This window comes from Notolabrus celidotus, chromosome 4 (genome assembly GCF_009762535.1).
Source record: "Notolabrus celidotus isolate fNotCel1 chromosome 4, fNotCel1.pri, whole genome shotgun sequence".
Classification (NCBI taxonomy): Eukaryota; Metazoa; Chordata; class Actinopteri; order Labriformes; family Labridae; genus Notolabrus; species Notolabrus celidotus.
This window is the reverse complement of record NC_048275.1, coordinates 12,365,889-12,393,368: the sequence shown is the minus strand read 5'-3', so window position 1 is coordinate 12,393,368 and position 27,480 is coordinate 12,365,889. Positions and strand designations below refer to the sequence as shown.

Genomic DNA, 27,480 nt, shown 5'->3' with positions numbered 1-27,480 from the left:
AGACCTGTCCTTTGTTTGTGAGGGGGTGTAAGATGGGGGAGGGGGCTGATTTGACTGGGAGGCAGAGCAGATGTCAGCATGATAGGAGGGCTTCCCCACACCCCTCCAGCAGGGCAACCACATTTTGCATCCACCAGTCGCCATGGAAACGGAACGCAAAGCAGGAAATAAATCCCCTGAAAATAATAAGAAACATTAAATGCAAAAAGGAGGCTTAAAATGAATAAAATGTAGGGATGCTTCAGCGACACCACAGTCACATTTTCATTATAATGATCAATGTCTCTGGGTTTCCCACCCGCTCCCCGCATAGGCAGCCCCTGTGCGTCTGCGCCACACGCTGCAATCCGCTGGCTCATGTCAGAGCTTCAATTTTTCTCCAGCTGATTCACGAAAAAAAAAAAAAACCCACACCATTCCTCTGCCTATTGGGTGGATTCCTCCTCCGGGAGCTTGCCTGACACGGCGAATGTGGCGTTTGCAGAAATCATAGGCGTGGTTTTGGATGAAGATGCTCCTTCTGCTCCCGCTGGGATCCCCACCTGCCGTCACATCGCGCTTGTCACAGCGCCAGCTGGTATTTTCCTGAGCCACCAGGGCGCGAATTTGATTAGATTTGGTTTTCTCAAGAGGATATTGCTTTTTTTCGTCTGAAGAAGCAGCGTAATTGCAGAGCTGTGGACGTGCGGGACGCCCGGTTTAATCACCTCCAGAGAGGCGGCGGTGACGGTAGCGCACGGACGGCACCGAGATAAACAAGAAAGAGCGGACAGCGCGTCGCTTGGCCTCACGGCAGCAGCAGAAGCAGCAGATCAAGTGGAAAAGGAACCAAAGAGGAGACCCTAGTTCATGTGCAGGACTGTTCGACGCGAACGTCGTGCCCGCAGCGGTTCGCAAAGATGGAAAATACACACAAGATGCCCAAAAGATCGCCCTGGCTCTACTTACTCGTAGTGGCGTCTGTTTTACTTGTAGTGGACAGCAAGAGAGCCCGGCAGCCCCGCTGCCCCTCATCATGTACATGTACCAAAGATAACGCGCTGTGCGACAGCGCAGGGCTGATCCCTCGCAGTTTTCCCACCGATGTCATATCGCTGTAAGTCAGATTTTGATTCTTTTCTTATCAAATCCTCACCAGTGCTCTCCATGACAGCTATTTATGCAACAAGCTGAGCTATTTCTGCTGGTTAAGATGTGATTTCTTCTGCACTGTCATGTAACAGACTGGGGGAACTGTTTTGAGTCTATGTTCTCAAGCTAACCAGTGTGACTGTGTTTCTCCTGCAGATCCTTCGTCAAGTCTGAATTCACTGAAATCCCGAAGGAGAGCTTCATCCACACTCCTGCTCTACATCTCCTGTGAGAAATCTCTCTGGAGCTTTTTGTTCTTTAGTCTTTGTTACATGCTGTCAGTGATCAACGCCATGTTTAATGTTGAGGACACCTCCACTCCTCTAGCTGCACATGATCAGACAGAGAATGTAGATAAATGAGGGGCTTAAACCATGACATTGTGGTTGGTAAATTACTGTCTAATTGATTCCTCCTTTTATTAGCATGGTAGAGTGTTTTCTCTGCTGTGCCTCCAGGTCTTGCTTTGCATTGTATCTGCGCATGTTGTGAATCAGATCTGGTTTCAGGATCAGCTTTGTTTATGGGGAATCCCTCCTTTTGAAGAGGGAATCCCCTCTAATCTGCCTCATGGGGTGGAGTATTGACTGAGTCACCCTGGCCTTCAGAACAAACAAGCATGAATCCTAAAACAACATCAATTCTTGTCTTTGATGCATCATGGTTACTATTCAGGAACAAGAGGAGAGGGGGTTTCTCTCCTGTTTTCAGAGTATACAGATGTTAAAGTGGGACAACAGATTGTTTCGAGCAGGAAAAAGTTCAAATGCTTGCATCTCTCTGCACAGCCTTTTTACAGCAAACAACCTGGAGTCTATAAATGAGGATGCTTTCCTTGGTCTTCCCCATCTGGAGTATCTGTGAGTGGATAACAAATCTATCCCTAAGGCTTTTTAGATTATCAGGATTATCTGGCACATCATGCATTTATTAATTATACACCTTTTGCAGGTTCATCGAAAACAACCACATCACGTCGATTTCACAGAATGCTTTCCGTGGACTGAAAACCTTAGTGCATCTGTAAGTAATGTGTGTTTTTTATCTCACATTTCCCTGTGCACATGTAGTCTCTCTGTAAGAGAGGGAGAAGGTAACGTAGCCTTTTGTAAGTTGTAACACTAGAAAGTGTTATATGCCTTCTGGTGCAGGAAAACTCTGTTCAGCACTGTAAAATGCTGACAGAGTTCATTATTACACAACCTTTCTTGCAACACAGACATTGCTCTATGGCACAACTGTTACTATAGTTGTGAAGCAAATCCTGTCACCTTCACTTTCTAACTGAACAAAACTGCAGACCTGTAGGCCCATTACAAATACATAACATTAGATATTGATTACAGCATCCTTTAAATATCTCAATTTATGATATTCAGGCATGCAGAAGTAAACAGTAGTCTTTTTTAGACTAATACAATATGATACATGTAAAAACAGCTCTGAGAAACATAACGTCTCACACTTAATCTACTTTTCTCCACATTTTCGTGACGCGGAAGTCATAAAATGGCTGAGGAGGCAGCTCTAAAAATAGTTTAATGTTCCCTCAAACTCACATAAGCGATGTTCCTGCCCTCCATCTCCAGGGTGGCAATACGTGCTCAATCTCTTTAACAGAAATCTTTGTATTTCACTGCGTGAAAAACACTGCACAACACAGGCATTTTGGGATTTAATTCAGAAGTTTCTGGAACAAAGGCACAGGAAAATCACAGAAAACCTGTATCGTTAGCAGCTAATCACAAAAAGAGGGAACAATGGAGGCAGTTTTCATGATTGATGACCAAACAAGAACAATAAGTGGCACAGCTGATGGAATGTAACAGATAAGCTTCCATTTGTTCTTCTTTTTCAGGAGTCTGGCCTACAACAACCTGAAGACTCTGCCCAAAGATTTGTTCAAGGGTCTTGAGGCCTTGACGAAAGTGTAAGTTTGAATCCAAACCCCTTCATTATCTTTGAACAGAAAGATAAATTGCATAGTGTTATGTAACTTGAAGTATAATATATGCTATTATGAAAGATGAGTTCTTCTATATATAGAACAATGTGTCATTATACCACTGCAGCCGGAGCTTGAAAAATGTGTGGGTGGTGCTTTTAGCGCCATTAAAATTACATGCGGCAGCGAGGCAGAGAGATCGCAATCCATCACGCCCTGAAGATCATCAGCTCTCTTTCATACTCTTTCTAGATATTATTAAGAGCTCAAAGTAAAGCTGTGAGGGCTGCAAAGCAAAGCCAGTAGTCACACTCCAGTGACTGCAGCTTTGAATATAAATCGAGTCGAAGAGCAGAGAGCATTCTTGATTGCTTTGTGAAGGTTTGGAAGTTAATTCAAGTGAATTTCTCCTTTTAGAGACCTGAGAGGAAACCAGTTCATCTGTGACTGTAAGCTCAAGTGGCTGGTGGAATGGATATACAGCACCAACGCTACAGTTGATAAGATTCACTGCAAAGGCCCAGCCGCACAGCTGGACAAGGAGATCAACGACTTGATGCCTCAATCATTTGACTGCATCACCACAGGTAGACAGACACTGCTTGTGTGTATATGACCTTGAAGTGCAACTTTTGGGGTTAAATTGGGCTCAGATGCTTCCAACACAACATATCCAGCAAGATCACTGTAGTCCTTTACACATATGCACTGCCCCCCTAAAAAAATCCAGACATTGTCCAAGAGGGCTGCGTGTGCAGTGGCGGAGCCACACAGTTTTTACCTAGGTGGCCAAACTGGGGCACTGACTGTTGAGGGTTGGCCAGGCGTGGAAAACATTTGGGGCTTACCCCAAACCTAGGAGGGTTACCTCCAATAATCACATCTACTTTAACTTATTTTTATAAAATAATTTTTAAAATGTTACAGTTTTGTAGATTTCTAACGTTAAGTTTAAAAAATGTAACTCGACAGTGTGAACATTTAAATCTGCTGAACTGAACTCTTTAAGGACCCAAATGAAGATGATTGTCAAAAGTCAAAGCATCAACAAAAACAATATTCAAATGCAAAGAAACTAGTGTCTCTGCAGCTTGTTGAAAAACAACAACAACAAAATAGCTGATTTCAACATAAGTAATGCCTCTGACATGGCAAATAGCCAATCATGTTTAAGAATTTCAGGGTGGCCACAGGGGTGGCCAATCAGTTTTCAGAGGTGGCCATGGCCACCCCCTGGCTCCACCACTGTGTGTGTTTACGCAAATGTACAAATCCATCTGTGCCACCTTCAGCTGACTTTTTTCTGACATGTTGAAAAAAAAATTCTGCTGATGTATACTCTTTACTAGTTCAGTCCCCAGTATTATGTGCTCTACTTTGGCAGTCATAGTGCAGATATGTCCTCATACATGTTGTGCTGACACCATTAACCCAGAAAGAGTCACCATTATAGAGCCACCCTGTGTACCTGAACTCAAAGCTGTAATATTAGTGTGTCTAACACAGACAACCTCCCACTGTGTGGGACATATTTAAAGGCAAGTTCAGGAAAATCCTTGGACCTTGATGTCCTGAATTTGTCCGGAAGTTGACAGGAGTTTATGTAATTTGTAATGTATTTATTATAGGATAGCCCGTTGAGATGCAGCATCTCGTTTTCAAAGGGGTCCCAACAAAACAGAAAGCAAATTAATACACATAAAACAGTAAATCACAACAAACACAAATACATAAACAAAGACAGCTCTCCCTCACCCTTACTCACTCCTGGACCCACCCAGCATCCTGCCATTAAACAAAACCTTGACAATAGACAGCATCAACAAAGAAAAAGGCATTAAAAAAGCACAGGAAAACAGGAACAGCTTGTTTTTAAATGATAAAAAGAATTTGATTTAAAGCAGTGGACGGAGGTGATGGATTTAAGAGAAGGAGGTAGATTATTTCAATCAGATGGGGCTTTGAATTTGAATGACCTGCGACCAATTTCTTTATAGATTCTGGGGACAATATGTAAAAGGGCTTATAAGACATTGCTCATTTCCAGGGTAGTCTAATGAGCTCAATCAAGTTTCAATTTTTTTTTCTCTTCATTACAAGTGTTGGATATATTTTTGGTTTCTACGTAGGAAATTCAACGATATATTTACTGGCACAGCACTGCCAGTGAAAAGAGATTTTCCATTAGTACAGAATCATATAAATGCCTCAAATGAACTAAAAGCAATAGCTTGCCCCTGAACAAAGGGTCATCTCAGTTAGTAACAAAAACACTTGAACACCTGCAACAACTGGAAGCATACCAGCCTGGAAAGTTAGCTTGAAATAGATGTTTACTAGGAAAAAAGGTCTGGTGAATGGACTCAACAATTAACAAGGTAAGGTGCCCACAATAATGCCAAACCACAAATGCCCAGTAGGAGGCATTGCTCATTGCCTGAACATAAGTACGTCTGATCATGTGAAAATATGTCCTTAGTGACAACAACTTTGATCAGTTTTCCTTACATTAAAGCTTCGGATGACTCTTTTGTCTTCTCTTACAGAGTTTGCTTCTTACCAGTCCCTGAAGTTTGAATCCATATCTGTGGAGGCGTTTTCCTTTGGGAGTGACCAGTATGTGGTGTTTGCTCAACCCTTCATTGGGAAATGCAGCTTTCTGGAGTGGGATCATGTGGAGATGGTCTTCAGAGACTTTGATGATATTGACAGTAAGTGGAAGTCTCTGTGGTTGTGAGGGAGTTAAGAAGCAGATTTAGACTGATACATATTTTCCTTCATGATACTGATTCTGATATCCACCAAGTACACTTTCAATCCCAGTGGTATTTAAAAAAACTGTTGGTGGAAAAACACTGATGCTAACTTTTTACTAGCTTTGACTAGCAGGCACTACCTGCTAACACTACAATGTTGTTGTTTGTTGTTGTCATATGATTATCTACCTGGGGCAGGTCCATTTTTAATGGGGCCAATAATCATATCAGATCCCTGCACTGATGGGCATTCTTTTAGACACCTGATACTATGATTTAGGCAGTCACAAAGGTCAACAGTGTGTTTTTGGAAGATTTGGTTCCGGGTTGGCAACTAGTAGAAGGAAGAGAGACAAAATGAAGCTGCGTGTCTTCATCTTTTCTATCTCTTAACCAGGTACATCCACTGTGATCTGCAAACCTTTGGTCATAGACAACCAGCTCTTCATCATTGTTGCTCAGCTGTTTGGTGGTTCACACATCTACAAGCGTGACACCTCCGCAAACAAATTCATCAAGCTCCAAGGTATCGACATCCTCAAAATCCGCAAACCAAACGACGTGGAGACGTTCCGCATAGATGGAGAATCCTTCTTTGTCATAGCAGACAGCTCCAAGGCCGGATCCACCACAATCTACAAGTGGAACGGCAACGGCTTCTACTCCCACCAATCACTCCACCCGTGGTACAGAGATACCGATGTAGAGTACATGGAGATCTCCTCCAAACCTCACCTCATCCTGTCCAGCAGCTCCCAGAGGCCAGTCATCTACCAGTGGAACAAAGGCACCAAGTTGTTTGACAGGCGCACCGACATCCCAGAGATGGAGGACGTCTACTCCGTAAAGCACTTCCAGGTCAAATCCGACCTCTTCATCTGTCTGACGCGCTTCATAGGTGACTCCAAAGTGATGCGCTGGGACGGGGCGCTCTTCAGGGAGCTGCAGACCATGCCCTCTCGAGGCTCCATGGTGTTCCAACCCTTCACTGTTGGCAGCTGGCAGTACGCCATCCTGGGCAGCGATTACTCTTTCACACAGGTGTATCGCTGGGATGCAAAGAAGGGTGAATTTGTCCGCTTCCAGGAGTTGAACATCCAGGCACCAAGGGCCTTCTCTCCGGTCTCCATAGACAACCGACAGTTCCTGCTGGCCTCAAGCTTCAAAGGGAAAACTCAGATTTATGAGCACTTGGTCATCGATCTGAGCAATTGAGCCATTGTTTTCTTTACTGCTTTTTTTTGAGTGTTTTCTGAGATTGCAGAACAAAACTGAAAGGGATTAGTTGATCCTAACTTGAGCTAGGCAAACGTTACTCCTTTCTTTTCTAAAAGCTTCCACTTGAATTCAGTGAACATAAAGACAAACGCATGTATCTTAACCATATCCTTTTGACTAGGATACATGTGGAGTTCAGTGCCGCTCAAGTTAGGATCAGACCTGATACGTTGCCAAGACATTAATGCATGACCAGGGCCTCTCACAGGCCGTCTCATCCTGATGAATGCAGCATCCATGCTCAGAGTCCTTCAACTTTGCATCAGCCAGTAGGTTATTTTTTGTGCGTTCAGCTTTTCATGTGACTCAGCAATGTTTATACATTTGTAATCTCAAATATTTATCTACAGAAACTAATAATGAAATGGTACTTTTAACCTATTAACATGTTTAACTGAACAAATCTGCCAAAATGAAATGTTTACACATTTTTCTCTTTCCACTTGTAAGCTAAAAATTTGTATTTGAGTCTTTTTGTAAGTTTAAGAGGGACCACGCCAGTTAGATACTTATGTTAGAAAGAATGGTTTAACTTTATCATTTGAAAAATATAAAAAGAGAATCTTCCTGAAAATCCTTGTAACTTACATTTTTATTGTTTTTAATGTTTAAAGTATTGAAAATGCAGTTTTTCATAAGAAATGTGGGGGAGATTTTTGGGAATATTTTCACACGCTTAATGGACCTGAAACTAAAAAACAGAGGATATTGTTCATAATGTTTTACCTTTGACTAACATGTGTGAAGAATACAACCGTTGTGTCATGATTAGGATTAAGTTATTGACTAATATCATCCTGTTTATAGTCAATAAAAGTTTACATTATTAAATGTTGAATCTCATCTGAGCTTCCTGTTGGTGCCGTGTTGTTTCAGTGTGACATGCTGCCACCTGTTCTACAAGGCAAAACAAAACACCACACATCTACTTCACTTCTTCAGGACAACAGACTTCTTGAAATTAGTGGTGTCCATTAAATATGAGAAATTAAATTAAATAAGTACAAACAAATAAAATCCTTTTATTTTCTCCAACAAAGTGCACGCCTCAATTCTACAAAGCAGCACATTACAATGTAATGGAATAAATACAACAAAATCTGCTGAATTAACAAAAAAAAAAAAAACAAGCAAGGAGATACACAAGTACCTGCATAATCACACGGGTAGCAGGATGAAATCAGGCTCTTTAGAAAGGATCCTCAAGATAGATCGTGTCATAGTTTTATCCTCCTTTGGATAACGGCTTCCTGTCCTCTCTCATCTTTCTAAAGTAAACTGATTTGAACCCAGCATTTTTTGTAATTGAGGACTACCAAACTAACACGAAAGAAATACAGGTGCATACTCTCATGTTCATACACATCACCCTGGAAAACTTGTGCAATTGCAGCAGGATCTCCAATTCACCTACCTACTGCTGAGAGAAAATAAAGTGAACACATTTTCAGTTTTAACTGAACTTACTACTCAAGTCTATGTGGTGCAACTTAGTGTTTTTTTTTTTCTGTAGGCAAATAAAATATAACATAAAAGGCAAGGGAGCACATCCCTTAATATTCAACAAAATAATTTAGTGCTCTTTAAATAAAATTAAAAACACTATTTTTATACGGTGGCTCTTAAAAAAAAAGAATAAAAAAACTCACAGACCGAAAGGATAATGGTTTAAGAGACATCAATTATATTAGGAAAGAACTCAAACCCCATGAAAAAAGACATATTGACAATAAAATTCTGTACAGAACATAAAATCAATATACAATACAGTACCTGCAGATGTTATGCATACAGTACAACTCTCTTTTTACATAGTTTTAGTATGAGCTCCAGCCTGATCTATATACTGAGTTAACACAGGTGGAAAAGCGGCTATTTTAGCTGTCAGTTACTTTAATGGTTATTCAGCGAGGAGAGTAGATCCTGTAGTAGGCCTTTAGAAAAAGAGATTGAAAACATTATTGCAGAATGGTCATCTTCAGTTGCATACTGCATGTGTTACATGAATGTGTCCTATGACGAGGAGCAGCGGGCTGATGAGAGAGACAGAGGGATGGACGGAAGAGAAAAAAAAAGGGCGGGTGTTTGCTGTTTTTGCTGTCTCTCCATCACAGAGGTCGAACCTTGCAATATCTCTCTGATCCACTACCCTGTACAGTACATTCGTGGCCAGTATTGCACGTTACCAGCCGAGTCCACCCTGAATCTGCTCAGTGAGGACCTTCAGTGCTGAATTTTTGTCCTGTGAGTCAACACTAATCCAGTGAAGAGATGAGACCATAACCAGAGCTCACCAAAGACCGACTGGGGCTCCATCTGCCGTCACAGTTTGAGCTCATTGGCAATTTTGCAGGCGATATTCTTAAAGGCGATGGACGTGCCCGATATCCTCTTGAAGCGCACACCGTTGAGCGAAAGGCGGGGCAGCTTGCACACCTCCATCTCCCACTGGACCAGGTTGTCCTGGCGAGCGTCGCCGTGCACGCAGAAAAGCAGGAAGCGTTCGCGCTGCTCGTAGTCGCAGCTGTTGGCATCCAGAACCTTTCGGATCTCTCTCATCATCTCGGCGGGCTCCATGGAGGAGGTGGTCTTCATGCTCCAGGTGAAACGGAGCGAGCGAGGCTTGGAGTCCCGACCGCCTTCCTCCTTGGTTTCACCTGACGCACTTCTGAAACAACAGAGGAAGAAGAACGGAGGACAGACAGAGAGAAAGAGAAGTGGAGAGAGGTGATGAAGGAGGTAGAGGTGAGTCAAAGGCTCACTGGGAAATCTATGTTCCAAACAAATTCTCACCTTGGGGTTTCTGTCCTGGCACTGGCCTCTCCCTCACTAGGCACCCTGAAATAAACCAGGAATACACTGTTACTCCCATGAGCTGATTTCAAATGGGCTAACCCTTGCACCAAAAACACCACCCCCATGATCACTGGACAAAGAGAGGGGTGTCAGGCATCATGCCAGGAAAGAATCCAAAGTCCTGGGTGTCAGGGATTAGCACACAATGAGATCAATCTGCCTTCTTGAGGTATATCCTTAACAATAACCCAATTGCATCATCCATTCAATTGTATGCTACCTTCCCTTAATCCCCACTCATCTGAACAGAGTGGAAAAGTGTCTAAATCTTTGATTCAGCTACTTTAATGTGCCTGATCTTTTCTCTAAAGCTCAGCATGAAGACAGGGAAGAGGAAGGAGAGGAGAGCCAGCAAGTGGAGAAGCAGATAACGTGGCTTAGCTTAGTGTGGGTGAAAGCTGGTGAGCTGGGATTTTTTGTTTTTAAGGCAGTGGACACAAGGGGGAGGAAATACACGGCATAACAAGGGTGTCAGTAGGCAAAGGTGGGGTGTGGTAGGCAAGTAGGTAAAGGGTTAAAGAAACATTGGCCAAAGTCAAAGTGGGAACAAGGAGATTTTTGGGTCATGGGTGCAGCAAGCGTTGTGTTCTCCTACCTCCGGGTCGACCTGAAAGACATAGCTCTATGCGGGGAGAAAAGGAGAGAAAGCTGTGAGCGTCTGCCAGGTGGGCCAGCGTGAAGGTGACACAAGAAGCCAACTGCAGTATGGATGAGGAGGTTCTATCCTTTGGTTGTCAAACTGACAGCAAAGGGTAACAGTGTGGATGTATAAAGAGCCTACTGAGGGATTGGGGATGTAGAAGAGAGTGATGGTTTCAAAGAAGCAGATAACATGGGATGTTTTTCAATGCTACAAAATTATAACGCGTAATCTGGACTCATCTTCACCAGGTATATCTTCATCTCTCATGAGATGGCATCATTTTTATGAGATATTTTCTTATTAACTTAAACAGAGTCAGAAAAATGTGTGGAAGCCTCTGTTTGTTTGCATATACTGTAAAGATAAACAGAATATTACAAGCTCTGGATTTCGACTGGATCGGCAGCGACTCATTGTGGCTGTAGGGCAGCAGAGAGTCAGTCTGTTGGGACCTGGCTTTTGAACTGGAGGGTTGTCGGTTAAAGTCTCTATACAGACCAAAGTATGGAAGTTGGGACTGCTGGCTAGAGAGTGTGTTTTCCTTGAGCAGGGCACTAAACCTGTTTCTGTACATTTTCTGGCTTATGTGTGTTACACTTGTATTACACTCTGCATTAACCCTCCTGTTATGTTGCGGGTCAAATTGACCCATTTTAAAGTTAAAAAATCTAAAAAGAAATTGTTAATAAAATGAAACAAATACCAAAAATCTAAAATAAAATAAACAAAAATCAATGTCATGTCAAACTATTGTATTTATATTTAGGTCTTTCCAATGTACATTTAAAAAAAGTTTTAACATGAATTTTAATGAAAAACGAGTTAGCTATCCACATTGAACCATGATCTGTGAGAATTAAAGAACACCATTGCACTAAATATTGATTTAATTGGTTAGTAATGGAGTTAATACTGAGATTAAAATAATGATCATTGGGATTTTTGGGGATTCTGACACTTTTAGATAATTAAATATGCCCCGGGTCAAGTTGACCCAGGAACATTATTGCTGTTCCTGAGAAAAAAACACATCAAGAGGGTTAAATAAGATAGTGACAAAATTAAATTTCCCCTCGTGAATTAATAAAGTATGTTTCCATCTCACTCTGAAAGTACCACAGCTTAGCATAAACAAATTCAAGCAGATTATCAAAATGTAATGTTCTGCACTCTTCCTATTGGCTGCATTTCGATTCTGTGCTAATTGGAAAACATTAGCATGCTAACATTCAATAAAAATGATTCTGACTATAATACATTTTAATAATCTGCTAGATGTGTGCGCATTAACACACTGATACTAGCTCCTCATGGACGGTCATAGAGCCGATAGCAAAGATGTAGACCCTGTATATGTGATATATATATAGTATATGATGCAGATATATAGATTTGAAGATTCATATTCTGGCTGCATGTAAATATAGTTGGAATATTATTCTTAGAGTACCGTTGGACACTTAGTTTTGATGGTTTAATCAGACACGGTTTAAAAAGTGTAAACTGACTTGATCCAGTTGAAAATATTCTAAGTAGTTGAGCCAAGATCATTTAATAATTTCCCTGTTGAAGACATTTTAGACAGTTCACACAGAGAGAAAAAAACTGCATCCAAAGTTTGTCAGACCAATTAATGAATATAAAACTTCCTTGTCTCATTATCAGGTCGTATAAATTAAGAATTGGTCTTTTTATTTTTGTGTTTTTAAGAGACTTGAGACTGTCAGCATATTCATTCTGTTTTGGTGAAAGAAGTGATGAGTTCAACCCTGTGTTTCACATGTGTAGATGTTTGTCTAAACCAACCTGCGCACAAACTTGGACGTGATCTTGCTGATGATCCCAGTGGATGTGCCCCTGCGTTGCTGAGCGAGAGCCCCCGTATCGTGCGACAGCGTAGGTGAAGCTGGGGGCCCATTGTAGGTGGCGCTGCGCCGGTCTCTGAGCTGTGCTCCGTGGAAAGTGCTGCGACTGGTTGTGCCCCGGGGGAAGCGGTTCTTCTCTGGAGTGCTAATACTGTGTGCGGACGGAGAGGTGGAGGGACCCCGCGGAGAGGAGCTACAAGGTAAAGATGAATAATTAATACTCATGATAGTCTTCAGTCATTGTTATTTCATGTGAAAGGATCAGGCTGCTCACCTAGCTTTGAGCTCTGTGTTGTCATCGATGGGGGGCAGTGTGCTCTTTGAAGGATGCCCCGACGACGACATGGACTTGGTGTGACGAGGTCGCGTGGCGCCTATTGCAGTCGACGTGGTGCTCCCTGACACCTCTGTTAGACTGAGAACCAAGGATAAAGATGATCACAAATACTTTAAAATTACTTTTGCATTTTAAATACGACTCAGAGCTGTTGATCATCACAGAAACTAGTGAACTGTGTTTGTATTTACCTGCTGTCTTTGCCATTAGGAATAGCTGAATAGCGGTCGGTAGAGGTTCGATCACATACATAGGTGTTCCTGCGAGTCATTGATCCGTTGGTCTGTTTGTGGATAGAGAAATAAAAAAACATGTACTTGTTTAATTCTCTTCATCTCCATTTTCTCACTATGCACCCCTCTGCATTTTCTGTTAATGCACCTGACGAATGTAGACGTGACTTCAACTGCTTTGCATTGCACTGTACAAAGAGAGGACTGTGTGAAGATTTCCTTCACTCCCATGAAAACATATTTATTTTCTCAAGCGTATGAATGATATAATGACTGTTGTGACTGGATGCATGTACAGAAAAACTTGCTGTCTGTTTGATTGCTGTGTCTGATGTATGTTGGGTGCATCTAATTTTGTTCTATTTGGAAAAATGTTTTTATGTTTTTAATTCTCCATGTAAAGCACATTGAACGTAATGAAATGTGCTTTATAAATAAAATTGCTATTACTTCTAATACTAATCCTCACCCCAACAGCACTTGTGGTTTTCTTTCTCTCCTGCACTCCCAGTGGTGAAGCAGGAACGTCTCCTTTTGAGGTGCTGAGCTCCAGCCGACGTGCTCCGTCCCACTCCTCTCTGTGGTCACTTTCCACACTAAGGGCCTGGCCGCGCTTTGTATACGACACTGCAGGGGGCACTGATGGACCAACTGGCGGAGGCAAACAAACAACAGCATAGCTAAATACTTTCAGACAAACAAAGCATTATTTCAACAGCTCCCAATTCATCTTCACACAAAAAACAACCAGACAAGGACACTGTCTTTGTTACAAGTAGCATCAAGCAAAGCCACTCAAAGCCAGGATTTAGACATTATACAACATGTCAAATAACAAACTCTGCAACAACACTTTGTCAGGAACGTCAAACAGATATAAAAGCTGAGGTGAGCAGGTACAAAGCGAAGCTGTTCCCTCCTCATGCTCCTGAGGAAGCTGCAGGGAGGCATCCAGCCAGCAGATGGCGCCAGACACAAAGGGGCTCACATGACATGGGAGGAAGCTGCTCCTACTCCACTGCAGTGTTGAGGTGGAGTCACTGATTTAACTGCTTGACCATAGCTGATTATGAATGATATAAACTTTATGCAAAATAAAAGTGAGTCTGGATTCAATGCACACATTTCCCTCATAACAGTTAAATCCTGGATTGTGAGGGACTTAATGTGCAGAAGAAAACTTTACTTTTTTAAACCCATCATCTTAATGAAGCTTTAAAGTTCAAAGGTGAAGCTTGTAGTGCTCTAATGCTAATCAGCAGGGTTGATATTGATATATGCTCATCCTCAGTGACTGAGAGCAACCTCCTCTTACACAGCACGCAGCCAGCAGCACTCTCAGAGCTGGAAAGAACCGGGTTACTTTACTTGGCTTCTCTACGACACCACCACCACCAACTCCACCACCACCCTCATCATCCCCACCATGATCACTGTAGCGGCGCTGCTTCTGATTGGCCGAGATGCTGCGCGTGACCTTGGGATGGGCGGGGGAAATGCTGGAGCTGTTGTTGATGTCGCTTGTCGGTCGAGTTCGTGTACCCAGGACGCTGTTAGTCAGGGGCTCGCTCCCCTCAAACTACAACAGAAGGACACAGGTTGAAGGTTAGGTCAAACAATATAACGCATTAAGTGGTGATGTCACAATGATGTAAGAGCCGTCAAACACAGACCTCTGGGGCTTTTCTGCCTAGCAGCAGGTATGTGGCCATGACATCATCATACTTCTGGGTTTGTAAAGAGTCTGTGATCTCATCTTTAGGGAAGCCCATCGTCACCATGAGCTCTGATAGCGGAGAGAGATGTCAACATAACTCACAGTCAAGATACTGGAAATGACATTAAGGGTGACATCTACACACACACACATTCAAACACACACACACACTGGGACACACCTATTCTAGATGTATCAGTGAAGTCCGCCTCAGGCTCGATGTAAGGTTTAAGCTCCTCCTCCTCGTGACCCACATTCATCCAATGGTCTTTCATGATTTGCTAACAAAGAAGCAACATAATTAGAGCTCATGTGTGTCCAGTAAAATTAGTTCAACTTCCATTTCATTCATTGTTTAATGGCAGATAATTAATCATGACTCACATCTGGTATTTATACAAAACAACGGTTTGGTGTTAGACAAAAACACAGCAGACAGATGATGTCTTTGTGTATGTTTATCATCATAAGTTCCAGTTAGGCCAAAAAACAAACAACAAACAAATGTTGTTATTACAGGAGAAATCTTTAGTATTGAACTTGGGCATGGTTCTGAATGCAGGGGTGGTATTGACCCTGGACAGAGTGAGTGTGAGTGGAACTGACAACTAAATAATGTTTGCATAGGAAAACAAGCTGCAAGCATCTCTAATGATGAGTGTGCACGGAGAGTACACTGCATTAGTTTGCAGATTTAATCAATTTTTATGTCTGTTAATGCTGTAGAAAAAAATTAAACTGCTCTATTATTTCTCAGAATGTTTTCATTAAATCATTATCTAATGCCACTTCCCTTTTTCTATTTCAGAAAATTTATGTTTCCAAATCCTCATCTCTCAAACTGTAAATTGTACTTTTCAGTTGATAATAACAACTGAAGCAATTATGTGCTTTCAGATGACACACAACAGTAATCAACAGTTATACTCAAAACACGCAGACTGCTCTGCAAAACATGTGTTTGTGATGGCAAACAAACAACTTCAGGCACAACGTCAATTCTGGTTCTACCTCCAAACTGCCTCTTTTGACAGGGTTGAGCACAAGTAGTTTCTTCAGCAAGTTTTCACAGTCTGTGGACATGTAGAAAGGAATACGGTACTTCCCCCTCAGGACCCTCTCCCTCAGCTCCTACACACCACAGACAGACAGACAGACAGACAGACAGACAGACAGACAGACAGACAGACAGACAGACAGACAGACAGACAGGGAGATGGAAAGAGGGGAAAACAAATGACAAATTAGAAATGAATATAAGCAACACAATACAGTACTTTTGGCACACAGTTGCCTTTTTACCCCTCCAGCAGACTTGGAGCAACACAAGTGTCAACAGGAGAGAGATGTAACTCCATCACTGTGGCTACTATAAGCTCTTTTTTAGTTTCCTCCAACATTTTAGCTGCTAAATCCTAGTTCCTAGCTAGTTTTTAGCTACTTTTTCCCCCTGCATCTGCTGGTTAAGGTTTGTAGTGTACAGCAAATGTATTAAAAAACGTTTCCAGGGGGGCAGGTCTGGCTTAGTGGTTAAAGTTGTGCGCCCCATGTAGGCGGTTTGAATCCAAACTTCCGGCCCCCACTCTCTCTCCCAGTTTCCTTCTCTATCCACTGTCCTATTCGTTTAAATGAAGGCATAAAAAAAAGTAACTTTGAGAAAAAAAAGATGAAGTTTCCTGATGTGGCTGCAACAGCAATTTGTTTCTGAAAGATGCCCACATTATTCTGCATAATAAATAATATAGATTTTTTTTTTAGATGATGATATGGAACATTATTTATCACATAAGATATATTAGTGCCAGGTTGATGCAAAATGTCATTGTAGGGGAATACTACGATGGCCCTGAGAGCTCACAGCACTGCAACCTAAGAAAACACATGCAAAAAGACAAAACACAAGCAAATTAAGAAAACATCTTCATCAATTTGACAACACATGCCAAGCATTTAGAAAACGCGCTGCAAAGACCACCGTGACTCAAAATCTGCGTCAACAACAAGCGCGTCCGGACGTGTGCATCACTTTTAAGTGTCCTCTGGAAACACTTCCATTGTTTTGCAGTCTATTTGCAGCATGTTTTTCTAAAGTGTTGTGTTGTGGTCTTTGTAGCGTGTTTTCTAAATGATGCACATGTGTTGTCAAATTTATGAAGATGTTTTCTTAATTTGCTCCTGTTTTGTCTTTTTGCATGTGTTTTCTTAAGTTGCAGTGCTGTGAGCTCTCAGGGCCACCGTAGAGCATCAGAACAGAGCATGAAATAGAAGTGAAATATGATATGTAGTGTTTAAGGGTTGAATGCAAAGAAACAGTTTCTAATGAAGCAACTATACAAAGTATGTGGAAGTGAAAAATCAAAAGTTAGCGTTTACTCTGACATTATGATACCTGGTTTTAAATGTACACAATTAAGCTGAAAAAGCATCAAGTGATGCTGCACTCTAAAGTGAAAGAAAGCTCTACTGTTAGCTGTGAAGAAGATCCACATGAATAACAAAAGTCAACAATCAACCAAGTAATAAAACAAATAACATGTCAAACATTATCAAACATTATGAATGTGTGGCTGTGGTGAAGTAAATTTAATTGTTCCAGTGAACATCAGGTGCTTGGTCCAGATAGAACCATGGGGCTTGCTAACAGATCCAACTCTGACTCTTCAATACAAACGACTGAGACTGGATTTTCACAGTACGTTCAGCCTAATCTGTTACACATAAAATCGTCTAATTGCGAGGTATCTGATGTTAATTCACCAGAATATACAGTTTTGTAACTCCAGCATTTTACCAACAACATTTGAACAGCTGTTAAGCAGAGTAACCAGTCCATCTATAGACCAAACACAGGGACAACTGTACTTTGCGTTGATTCCATACTGCATTGCTCAATTATTTCCCACCACAAACAACCCCTTTCACATCATCCCAGTCATCTGATTAATTATTAATGTAAAAGTATTGATTAATGCAGTTTTTAAAACACCACAGATCACTCAGCCAACCAAATGCATGATTTCTTCACTTTTTCTTGACCTCTGCTAGATTCGCTTAAGTTGCAAAAATATTCAGACACTGCTGCATTATTGAAAATCATGGATGAATCTTCAGAATGTTCTTTTTCCAAACGACAGACACAAGATTTTCCACTTTTCATTTGCTTATTCAAGTAGCCCACTTTCCAGCTGACATATACAAACATCTCGACTCCAGTATAATGAGCCAAGAACATAATACCTTAATAGAAGACCTTGTGAAGATACCAACAATCATCAATATTAGTCTGTTTGGAATGAATAAAGAGTTTTCACATGTTTACAGACCTGACCAATAGCTGCATAAGGTGGTTGTGACTGTTGGATTGTCTGTCAGAAAGGAGCTTCAGACAGTGTTAAAACAATCACATTAGTCGTGATTAAGGACATAGTGTCACGGTTTTAATGAAGGTAATATGTAGGTATCGACCATAAGCTGTAATTCTTAGGTCCATGCTATAGTTTTTTTGCCTGTTAATTTCACGTCACACTAAACATAGACATAAAACTTCCTGTAAAACAACTTCCCCTCCACAGATAGAGTATCTGTGTATCTGCTGCCAGCCTGAGCATATTGTATCCCTTGTGTTGAACTGAGGTGAACTTTAACCCGAATTAAGGCCTTAAATTGAACTTTTGAACTAACTGCTGTTAACTGATTTAATCATGGCAATAAGTACGTCTGATTAGAGGGTGCAAGGTCAACAGGTAGAGTAAACAACTTGAGTAAGACCATTTCAAAGTATTACATCCAAACATAGCCAGTAATTCATCCAAGAAGCTAAACAAGCACAAACCTTCAGATTCTGTCCGTCAAAGGGCAGAGATCCGCTGACCAGTGTGTAGAGTATGACCCCGAGGCTCCAGACATCCACCTCTGGTCCATCGTACTTCTTCCCCTGGAAAAGTTCTGGAGCAGCATACGGCGGAGAGCCGCAGAAAGTGTCCAGCTTACTTCCCACGGTGAACTCATTACTGAAGCCAAAGTCAGCAATCTTGATGTTCATATCTGCGTCTAACAACAGGTTCTCCGCCTGAGGAGGGGAGAGATGGACGTGGATTGTCAGGGTATGAGCACCAACACAATAGAAATGATTACAGAGAGTTTTACCAAGACACACGTCAGATACTGTAAATATACTACTCATGATGAGTCAGATAACAGTGAGTATTAAAGAGAAAAAGAGGGAAGTACTCACCTTAAGATCCCTGTGTACTATCCTCCTCTGGTGACAATACTGCACTGCAGACACAATCTGAAACACACAAATATTTCATAAGACACTATGTATTTCACACTTTATGAAATAAAATAACAGGTATTTATCCAAATACAGCCATAAGTACAGATGTACCAGAAATGTGTACTGGCAATTTGGCTATGTCAACTTACAAGAAACAAAAATCACACTGACCTGGAAACCAAAAAATGTTAAACTCTCTGTTACACCAGACAGTAAATACATTAAGCAAATACTCTCAGTTAAGAGAATGCAGAAGGGAAGTATTCTGCTTTTTTTATTAAAATAACAGAAACGGTCCTTCCATAATGATTGTTATTGATAGCAGTGGAAGTTTGCAGTTTTACTGTTCAAAGTACTAGGAACTATGAAAAACTATATTAAAATATTGAATATAGTTTATGTTACCTTGTTTATTATTTTTGTATTTTTATATTGTCTCTCCAATTTATTGTCTTTTCATTTATTTACTCATTTGTTGTCGTGTTAATGTTCCAAACATTGAAGCATTGTATAACTAAAGATGGATGTATTTTTGATACACTGTTTGCTTCACAATAAAAATATTTGAATAAATATATGAAATATTGAATACAATTAAATACAATATTTGAACAGTATCAGTTATTGCAAGGTTACATTCTTTTTGGTTTTCTAAAACTGTGCTACAAAGGAGAATGGGTTTCTGCTAGCAAGACTCCATGTTAGCTTCATGTTAATAGGACTACATCAGCATCAAATTCTAATGGTAATAGTAAAGACATTTTTCTTACTGGCAAGAATAATATAATAGGTCTTTATCATCAAGGTATGTCTTTTTGTTTATTTGTATTTATTTATTTATTGACATGAAATAAACAATTTCAAACCAAATCAAACCAAAAATGTAGTTGGTTGTTGATAAAAAACTGGTTTACAGGAATCACCGAACCTTTGCATTGTTATTTCAGTTTTTTTTTAACTTAAATTATAAATAGCTAATATATCACATATCCTCCAACATCAAGCTAACTTCGGAGGCTCAAATGCTGCACTAGGGATGGCATGAAGAATCATTATCGCTTAACCTCCACCTCACTGAGCAGAAACTGAAAACACAATGAAAAGCAAATATTTGAAGATATCTTGCCTTGCCTCCTGGCAAGTATTACAGATAACTAAGACATGCTTGAAAGCAAACTCTGCAGTTCTAAGTTAAAATAGGAAAGGCATAAAAAATATTGAGAAAATATGTGAGTTACTATTTTAATATTGCAGGCTGATATGTGTCCTATACCAGTCATTGGTATCCTATGACACACAGTCAGCAGTTGTATCGGCAGCTGACGGCAAAGTTTCACCAATATATGCAAGAATAGCTACAACATCAATCAAACAGACGGCACACAGTTTTTTTTGACAGATGCCAACCACCCACCAGCTCTGCTTAAAGGCACCACACGAACACTTTACCTTTGTGTGTTGATCTCTCTGTACTGTGACACACACACAGACACACAAACTGCCCACACTGTCACACACACACTTCCTCTGAGTCATCCAAGACCATCAATGAGAGATTTTAAATAACAGCATGGACGTAAAAGGATCTGGCTTATGATTTTTTTTTTTCTTCCATCAAAATGAATAAAACGTAGAATAAAAATGTAAGTGTGCTAGTTCTGTTTAATTTTAAAGTAAAAGTCAACATGAAAAGACTAGTGATATTCTTGTAGCACCACTAGGTGTCAGAGCAGCATCTTAAAGGATCTGACACCCCCTTGTTTTCTCAGGCCAAACTATCAGAGCTTCATCTTTCCTCTGCAGTCAGTGACGAAGGCTAATCATGGTGCATGCAGTCCTTCCTCAGAAAACAGTAAAGGAATGACGACAGAGGTACGATGATGGTGACTCACCTGCCTGAACTTGGCCCTGGCTTCCTTCTCCTTCATTCTACCATGAGCCACGAGATAGTCAAATACTTCTCCTGGAGTACAGAAAGAAAAACACAATTATCTATCTGAACATTTTTACCAATTAAGCTGTTATTGTTCATGGCCAGTGATTATTTTCTCATTCTTTCTTTGAGCTATTTTAGGTAATGAATTAAGAGTAGCTTTAGCAACAGTTCAGGGTTTGAAAATAATTCGTTTTTCATTGTTGAATATTGCAATAAAGGCAGCTTAAGCTCACACACCCTTACTGTTTTGGTCTGTCTGTATGCAAATTTAGTGGCTCAAAAACCATACTGTAGAAATAACAAGCCACAAAATTAAATTAGACTAAAAGTCCCCCATTAAGTGGTTCTGCATTAATGCTTCACTCACCACCACTGGCATACTCCATCACCAAATAAAGTGTCTTCTCCGTCTCAATCACCTCGAACAATTTCACTGGAGGAAAAAAGAGACAAAAACAGCAACGATTAGAGGCTCTACATTGGTGTTGACTGAGTTTAGGTTAGAGTACCCTCAGTAAATTGAAACTATTATCTGAATCTACAGTAGGGATGCACCAATCCGATCCTGGTATCGGATATCGACTAGATCGGACTCAAAAAGTTAGATCGGATATCGGTGATAAGGGGTCGATATATAGTGTCGATCCAAATGGCAGATCTATTCGTCTCAGTATATGCCTTTCTGTGTTTACAATATCTATTGGTTATGAAGATTAACTCACCAAACTGCTGGTACACATTTATAATCTCTTACATAATGATACTGTCAGTTTAAAAACGTTTACTTTATTTTGGTTTACAAAGTCAAAAAAGCCTTAAGTTACCAAAACATGATTCTATCTTCACATTAAGGAATAGAGATTGTTAAATCAATACCAGGATCGGATCGGCTAATATCGCTATCGGCAGATACCAAAGCCCAGGTATTAATATCGGTATCGGGACTTAAAAAGTAGGATCGGTACATTCCTAATTTACAGTAGCTTTACTCTTCAGGCCAATATACACTGCATATGGTCCAAAAAATTACATTAACAGATATGACTTCAATGTTTTTTATTGCAAAAGTGATATGGCAAAAGTATTTGATCCGTGACAGGTAAAAAAAAACAAAAAACAGTTACAGCTGATAAGGAAACATAACGAGACTTCACAAAACGCTAATTTTGATGACAGATGAGCTAAGCGCTGGTTTGGCTTAGCATCCCATCGACTGAATCTATAGCGCATACCAAAGCGGCATGGATAGGTATTTCAAGCCAAAATACTATTCCATAGTCACTGGGATTGTTCGCTGAACCTCTATGTTCACCCCCCAGCAGAGTTAAGGTGCTGCTGGTAGCAAGAACTGTCTTGAACTGCATGCAGATGTTGATGTGACGTGGCAACGTTGCGTGCATTTTACAGTTTACTGTTGCATTTAACTTTCAATTTACAGTCTTTCTGAATTCTTCTTCTCTTCTATTTAAAGCAGTTAGCGGACAGCTTTCAGATGCGCTCGACCTCCATCTGGCAGAACTGCTGCATTACAACAAGGCGCTGTTAAGAACAGTGAACACTTTAATTTATGATAACATAATAATGACACAAACTTTTTGATCTTTTATAGATTAATGAACATTCGAATATTGGAAAATCAGCAATCATCCCAGCTCAATGGTCATTGGTTCAAGTCCTGGCCTCGACCCCTTGCTGCAAGTTTACTCCACTTTCTACTCCCCACATATCCTGCCTCTCTTCAGCTGTTATATCTACAGAAGGCACCACCCACCATAAATAAATAAATGAATGAATGAATAAATAAATGCATTTGTTTAATGTTTTTTTTTTTTAGTTGCAAGTAACCTCTTGTTAGAATAAAATAAATTGTTGCAGGCTGTTAGTGTAACTCATAATACTAATCCAACTTTAATGAAATATTACTGCCAAGCTGTCATAAAACTGCTGCAGGCTCCTGTTTGAACTTACCTATATTTGGATGATTCAGTATCTTCATTATTCGGACTTCCCTGAAGAGCTGTGGAGACACCAAAGAACATTAATTGCATTAGAAACCAGCAGCAGAGGAAAAATAATTCAGAAAATGTTATTACGCTTTTATTAGGGTGCTCGGTGAAGGAAACCGAACATCAATAAACTCCAAAGTAGCAAAGTGAGTCTCCATCTGAAGCTGGGTTACACTCTGCAGGAACATGAGACGATCTGAGGATCACAGGCCTACTGTACTGTGTTAAGGAATATGACTGGTGCAGCGACACTGGAGCACTAAACCCTGCCCGGCATAGATAAGGGGCCAGAATTACAACTCCACTGACAGGCTGCAGCCCAGCCAGCTAGCCAGTCAGCCATTCAAACACAGTCAGCAGCATGACACAGCCTGCCACTGCAGAGGAGTTGTACACAGGCTTACAGCCAATCAGGCATCTGGTGTCTAATACAATCATCTTAACATGGACATGCAGAAAAGAGCAGCAAATACAACGTGAAACTTTACTCCTGTAGTAAACAAAGACAGCTGAATCAGAGCTCCTTTACAAAGTTTATTTTGACAGGACTTTAATGCACTTATGAAAAGTTTTTTATCCAGCCTAAAATGAAAAATAACATCCTGCTGCCTCTTTTCTCCAAGGAGAGTGTTCAGATCATTTAAACTCCTCTGTCTCGGGGAGACTGTTTATGTTAGACGAGCTCTTGCAGCCACTTAGAGGTGCTGTTGAATCATTTACATCCTGCTGATTCCCGGCTGCGCTGAGGCTGTGTTTGAGTGTTAAATTTCAACACTCACTCGACTGGGATTATGCATCTACAGCTACCTGAGACCTAACACAGATTTTGACATTTGCTGACATTTGCTTTGAGGGAGAAAGAATGTCCTGAGTGATGCTTTCATCTCCTGTCTGTTTGAAAATAGAGAAAATTGACTTTACACATAATTATCGAACACTTCATAGAAAATGAGGCTGGACCCAGTTGTGGGCCACACACGTTTTAATGTGTGTATATTATCATGTGCGTGCAACTTTTCTGATGTCCTTTCAGACCTTACATAAGTGATAGTCCATGTTTCTAGGTCATCAAACACAGCCATCAGACCAGTGTGAGCAGGCCCGACTCTGTGGGACTGCTCTGTTGAAGTCTGGTTGGTTCAACAACATGCAGGTACTTTCTCTCTGTCTCTAATTCCTGCCTGTGTTCTGTCTCTACTTGCTCTGCAGCTGCTCTTCTTATTTCTCTCTGACACCTCTCATCTCATTAGAGTCAGGCAGCACATATAGAACACAGAGAGCTGCAGCAGACGGCACAGAGAATAAAACCTCTGCTTGATTCCTGTTTTAAAATAAATCACATAAAAAGACAAATGCAAGAACACTTGTGTTGTATTGTGTGTGCAGATGAAGTCTGACATAGCGTCTTCCTCTGTGCCACATGCACACCAGCAACAGTGACATCTCCCTTCAACACACTTCACATGGATACTGTTGATTATTTTGAATCAATCGCTCACACAACCCTACTGCTGTAAGACCTCAGTGGAGCTAAATATGTATTAATATACAAAAGGTAAATAGGGCTTCCCATGCACAGTCAACTTACATACTCAGGTGCTGGTCAGTTGCATGAACATACAAAAAATAATAAATTGACTGCTGCAAACTGGATTGACTTTACTCTGACTTTATTGAGATGGGTGAACCTGAGGAAGCAGCTGGCAAAACGCTTCATTTCAGTGTGCAGCGGCCTATTTATTATTTTCCATATGTATTATTACACCTGTGAAATAGTCCCTGACAAATTTACCTTCAACTCCTGTATAAGTTGCACATTTGAATTTGTGCTCTCTCAAAAATGAGAATTATGGTGGCCTGAATGACTTCAACCATTTTTATTGTTGTTTTTATGATTGTGATGAATTTAGGTTGTTTGCCTAATTGGGGAATCAATAACAAAATAATAATAATAATAATAATAATAATAATAATAATAATAATAATACTAATAATAATAATAATAATAATAATAATAATATTAAAATATAAATAAGCATTAGTAAGACATTAAATAAAAAATGTTGAGTGCTTTTTGTAATGGGATTGGTTTTCACTTCATTTGTTATTCTTGATATCAGAATCTGTATTAGCCCAGATTTTTAAAACCCTTGATAGAAAATCCCTATAATTTTTCTATATTCTTTAAACAAGCACACAAGTAAACACAAGATGTGTAGAGCTGGAAACCATCCCTGTTTAAACAGAATAAACTAACATCCAAAACTACCAGTCATAGTTTAGAAATTAAAGCATGATCCCTCCTTAAATTTAATTCCACTTTAAAGATGTTTCCTTCACATCTTGTCTGGCTGTTTGTTTTTGGATTCCCGTGTGTTCATCTGCTGTGGGCTACGATTTCTCTTTGGAATGAATACAGAAATGTATCCGTGTAAGTGTTAAAGGAATATTCATTCTTGCAGCTTATTCTCAGTTTGAGTTTCACATTGTTTTTGGCCAGAAAAATCTACAATTCCCGCATGCTACAATAGTAAGATTCTAGTGTGTGGCAAACCCTGCTCCATATTCATAAGCTGCTGTGTTGGCCTGAGAGGTCCCCCCTGGAAACAAAGTCAATTAGAGTGGAAACACACTGACACAATAACCAAAAGATGTCCTGCGGTACACTAGAATAAACACACAAGATATACACGCAGATATGCATGTGTTCAGGCCTGTGCTTTAATATGTGACGCATCTGTCGAGACAGAACCTCTTTATTATTCTGAATGAGTGAGGGGCTACAGAGACGGCGTATTATCTCTGCCTCTTACTGCTGCCTCTCTCTCTGCCTGTATCTCTCTCTCTCACTCTTGTTTACGTCATTGCCCCAAAGCCCCTCACATGGGAAGCATGCATGCAGCCACTTGGAAACAAAAATTAGAACAAGTCTGAGAAGAGCTGTGGAAAAAAGGCGACAGCAGACACAGCACTTGTCAATAAGAGCTTATAGATAGATAATGAGTCCAGTCTTGTATTTTTATCAATAATATATACAGGCACTCAGTGTAGTAATAAGTATGGATTTAATGGGTTCTGGACATGATGATTAAAGGAAACTTGCTGTGAGGCAAAATCCCCTCACTTAAATTCAAATCAAATCAAAATGGTTGATGAAGGTGATAAACTGAGGTCGTGATTGAAGGAAATGATTAACACAATAGCTGCACAAACAAACAGTGCATCACAAACATGAAAACACACCGTTTCCAATGTGCCTGAATGTTAGTAGTCTGTGCCAGTGACCTACTTCCAGCCACCCAGGGGCGCCCAGACTCCCAAACTAGCCTTAATTACAGCAGGGTCTCCATGCAGAAGGAGCAGAGCAGCAGATATCAGACTGGGAACACTTACTGGAACTGGCTGCACTATTTCAGTCACAGCAGCACAGCTGCTCATTCAACATGGAGATTATTGATATAGGCTGAGTGGCCTGGAAGTCCTCATCATTCCAGCGAGTGTGTGTGTACGCGAGTTTGCATGTGCGCAAATAGTACTTCAAAACCACAAATCAGTAAATGACCACTGCTCGCTGCTTGTCAAAGAAAGACAGAGAGACAGAAAGACAAACAAAAGGCTGACAGAGGGATCCAAAGTGTCACTGACATTTAGACAAACTGTCCTGTCCTCCACTCCTGAGCAGCTGAAAATAAACTCAACAAGGAAAGACACGTCCCTCTGTCTCTATCTGTCTCTGCTTCTGCAGACACGTGCAACCTTTTATTCATGATACACAGCGCCAAGGCAGCAGGATCAACTTTTTAAACTCTAAATCAAAGTCAGAATCAGACTGAAAACACTTATACATGAACACATAATTGCATAACCAAGCAGCCTTGACATTTGATTTGATTTTATGATTCATCTCAGACTACGGTGCTGCCTGTCCAATCAGATTCCACTCATCTGAACAAGACCACATCTCCTCCAGCCCACAGGCTCATTGGCTAATGCAGAGTGGCAGGCACAAGACAGATGTAAACAACAGCCATTAAGAGAGCATGACCCCGTGGTGGGCTTTTTGCAACTGGCAGTAAATACACAAATACAGTGAGGCTATGTCAGTCTGAATGCTTTTTTGAAAAGATAGTATAATTAAATGTTAACAGCCACATTTTTCTTTTTCAAAAGCTGCCAGTGTTTCTGCTACATTCACTGTCTGCAGCCTATTTTTATTCATAAATCATTAGACCTACCTTTTTCCAAATCTACATGAGTTTCACATTTGGAAAATGGCTTTAATTTGATTGACACATCACATCCATCATATCTGGTCAACCAAACAAACCTGTAACATTTGATAGTTGCCGCTGTGGTTGAAACAATGACTAGAAATGAGTCTTATTTACCGACAGAGCCAGAGAGTGATGGGATGATGAGATGAGAGCAGTGTTTGCTCGGCGCAAGAGGGGATTAAACCAGAGGCCTATTTTAGGGCTAAAATGCCTAAAAACCATGA

The 27,480-nt window shown here is 40.6% G+C and overlaps 2 protein-coding genes across 5 annotated transcripts in view; one reads left to right on the top strand and one right to left on the bottom strand.

Annotated features, from left to right (window-relative positions):
* Window positions 1-335: 335 nt before the first annotated feature.
* Window positions 336-7,948, top strand: LOC117811452 (leucine-rich glioma-inactivated protein 1-like). The gene is made up of 8 exons (XM_034681726.1): window positions 336-1,096; window positions 1,288-1,359; window positions 1,920-1,991; window positions 2,083-2,154; window positions 2,990-3,061; window positions 3,494-3,663; window positions 5,623-5,787; window positions 6,230-7,948. Exons 1-8 carry the CDS (start codon window positions 900-902, stop codon window positions 7,045-7,047), a joined length of 1,638 nt encoding a protein of 545 aa, XP_034537617.1. The 5' UTR covers window positions 336-899; the 3' UTR covers window positions 7,048-7,948.
* A 164-nt stretch (window positions 7,949-8,112) lies between these two features.
* The window catches only part of mark1 (MAP/microtubule affinity-regulating kinase 1), a 40,925-nt gene continuing 21,557 nt past the window's right edge, over window positions 8,113-27,480 (bottom strand). Inside the window, exons 4-19 of one of the 4 annotated variants that reach the window (XM_034681722.1) lie at window positions 22,945-22,993; window positions 21,344-21,409; window positions 20,933-21,003; window positions 18,996-19,052; window positions 18,594-18,830; window positions 15,773-15,892; window positions 14,943-15,042; window positions 14,718-14,830; window positions 14,470-14,623; window positions 13,514-13,695; window positions 13,003-13,094; window positions 12,749-12,889; window positions 12,416-12,667; window positions 10,562-10,588; window positions 9,904-9,948; window positions 8,113-9,775 (exon numbers count right to left, since the gene is read on the bottom strand). In XM_034681722.1, coding sequence (XP_034537613.1) covers window positions 9,433-9,775; window positions 9,904-9,948; window positions 10,562-10,588; window positions 12,416-12,667; window positions 12,749-12,889; window positions 13,003-13,094; window positions 13,514-13,695; window positions 14,470-14,623; window positions 14,718-14,830; window positions 14,943-15,042; window positions 15,773-15,892; window positions 18,594-18,830; window positions 18,996-19,052; window positions 20,933-21,003; window positions 21,344-21,409; window positions 22,945-22,993 — 2,049 coding nt within the window. In that variant the 3' untranslated portion in view covers window positions 8,113-9,432. Of the gene's footprint in view, window positions 9,779-9,903; window positions 9,949-10,561; window positions 10,589-12,415; window positions 12,668-12,748; window positions 12,890-13,002; window positions 13,095-13,513; window positions 13,696-14,469; window positions 14,624-14,717; window positions 14,831-14,942; window positions 15,043-15,772; window positions 15,893-18,593; window positions 18,831-18,995; window positions 19,053-20,932; window positions 21,004-21,343; window positions 21,410-22,944; window positions 22,994-27,480 lie in introns of all 4 variants that reach the window. The other 3 variants (XM_034681721.1, XM_034681725.1, XM_034681724.1) reach the window with 3 other exon arrangements.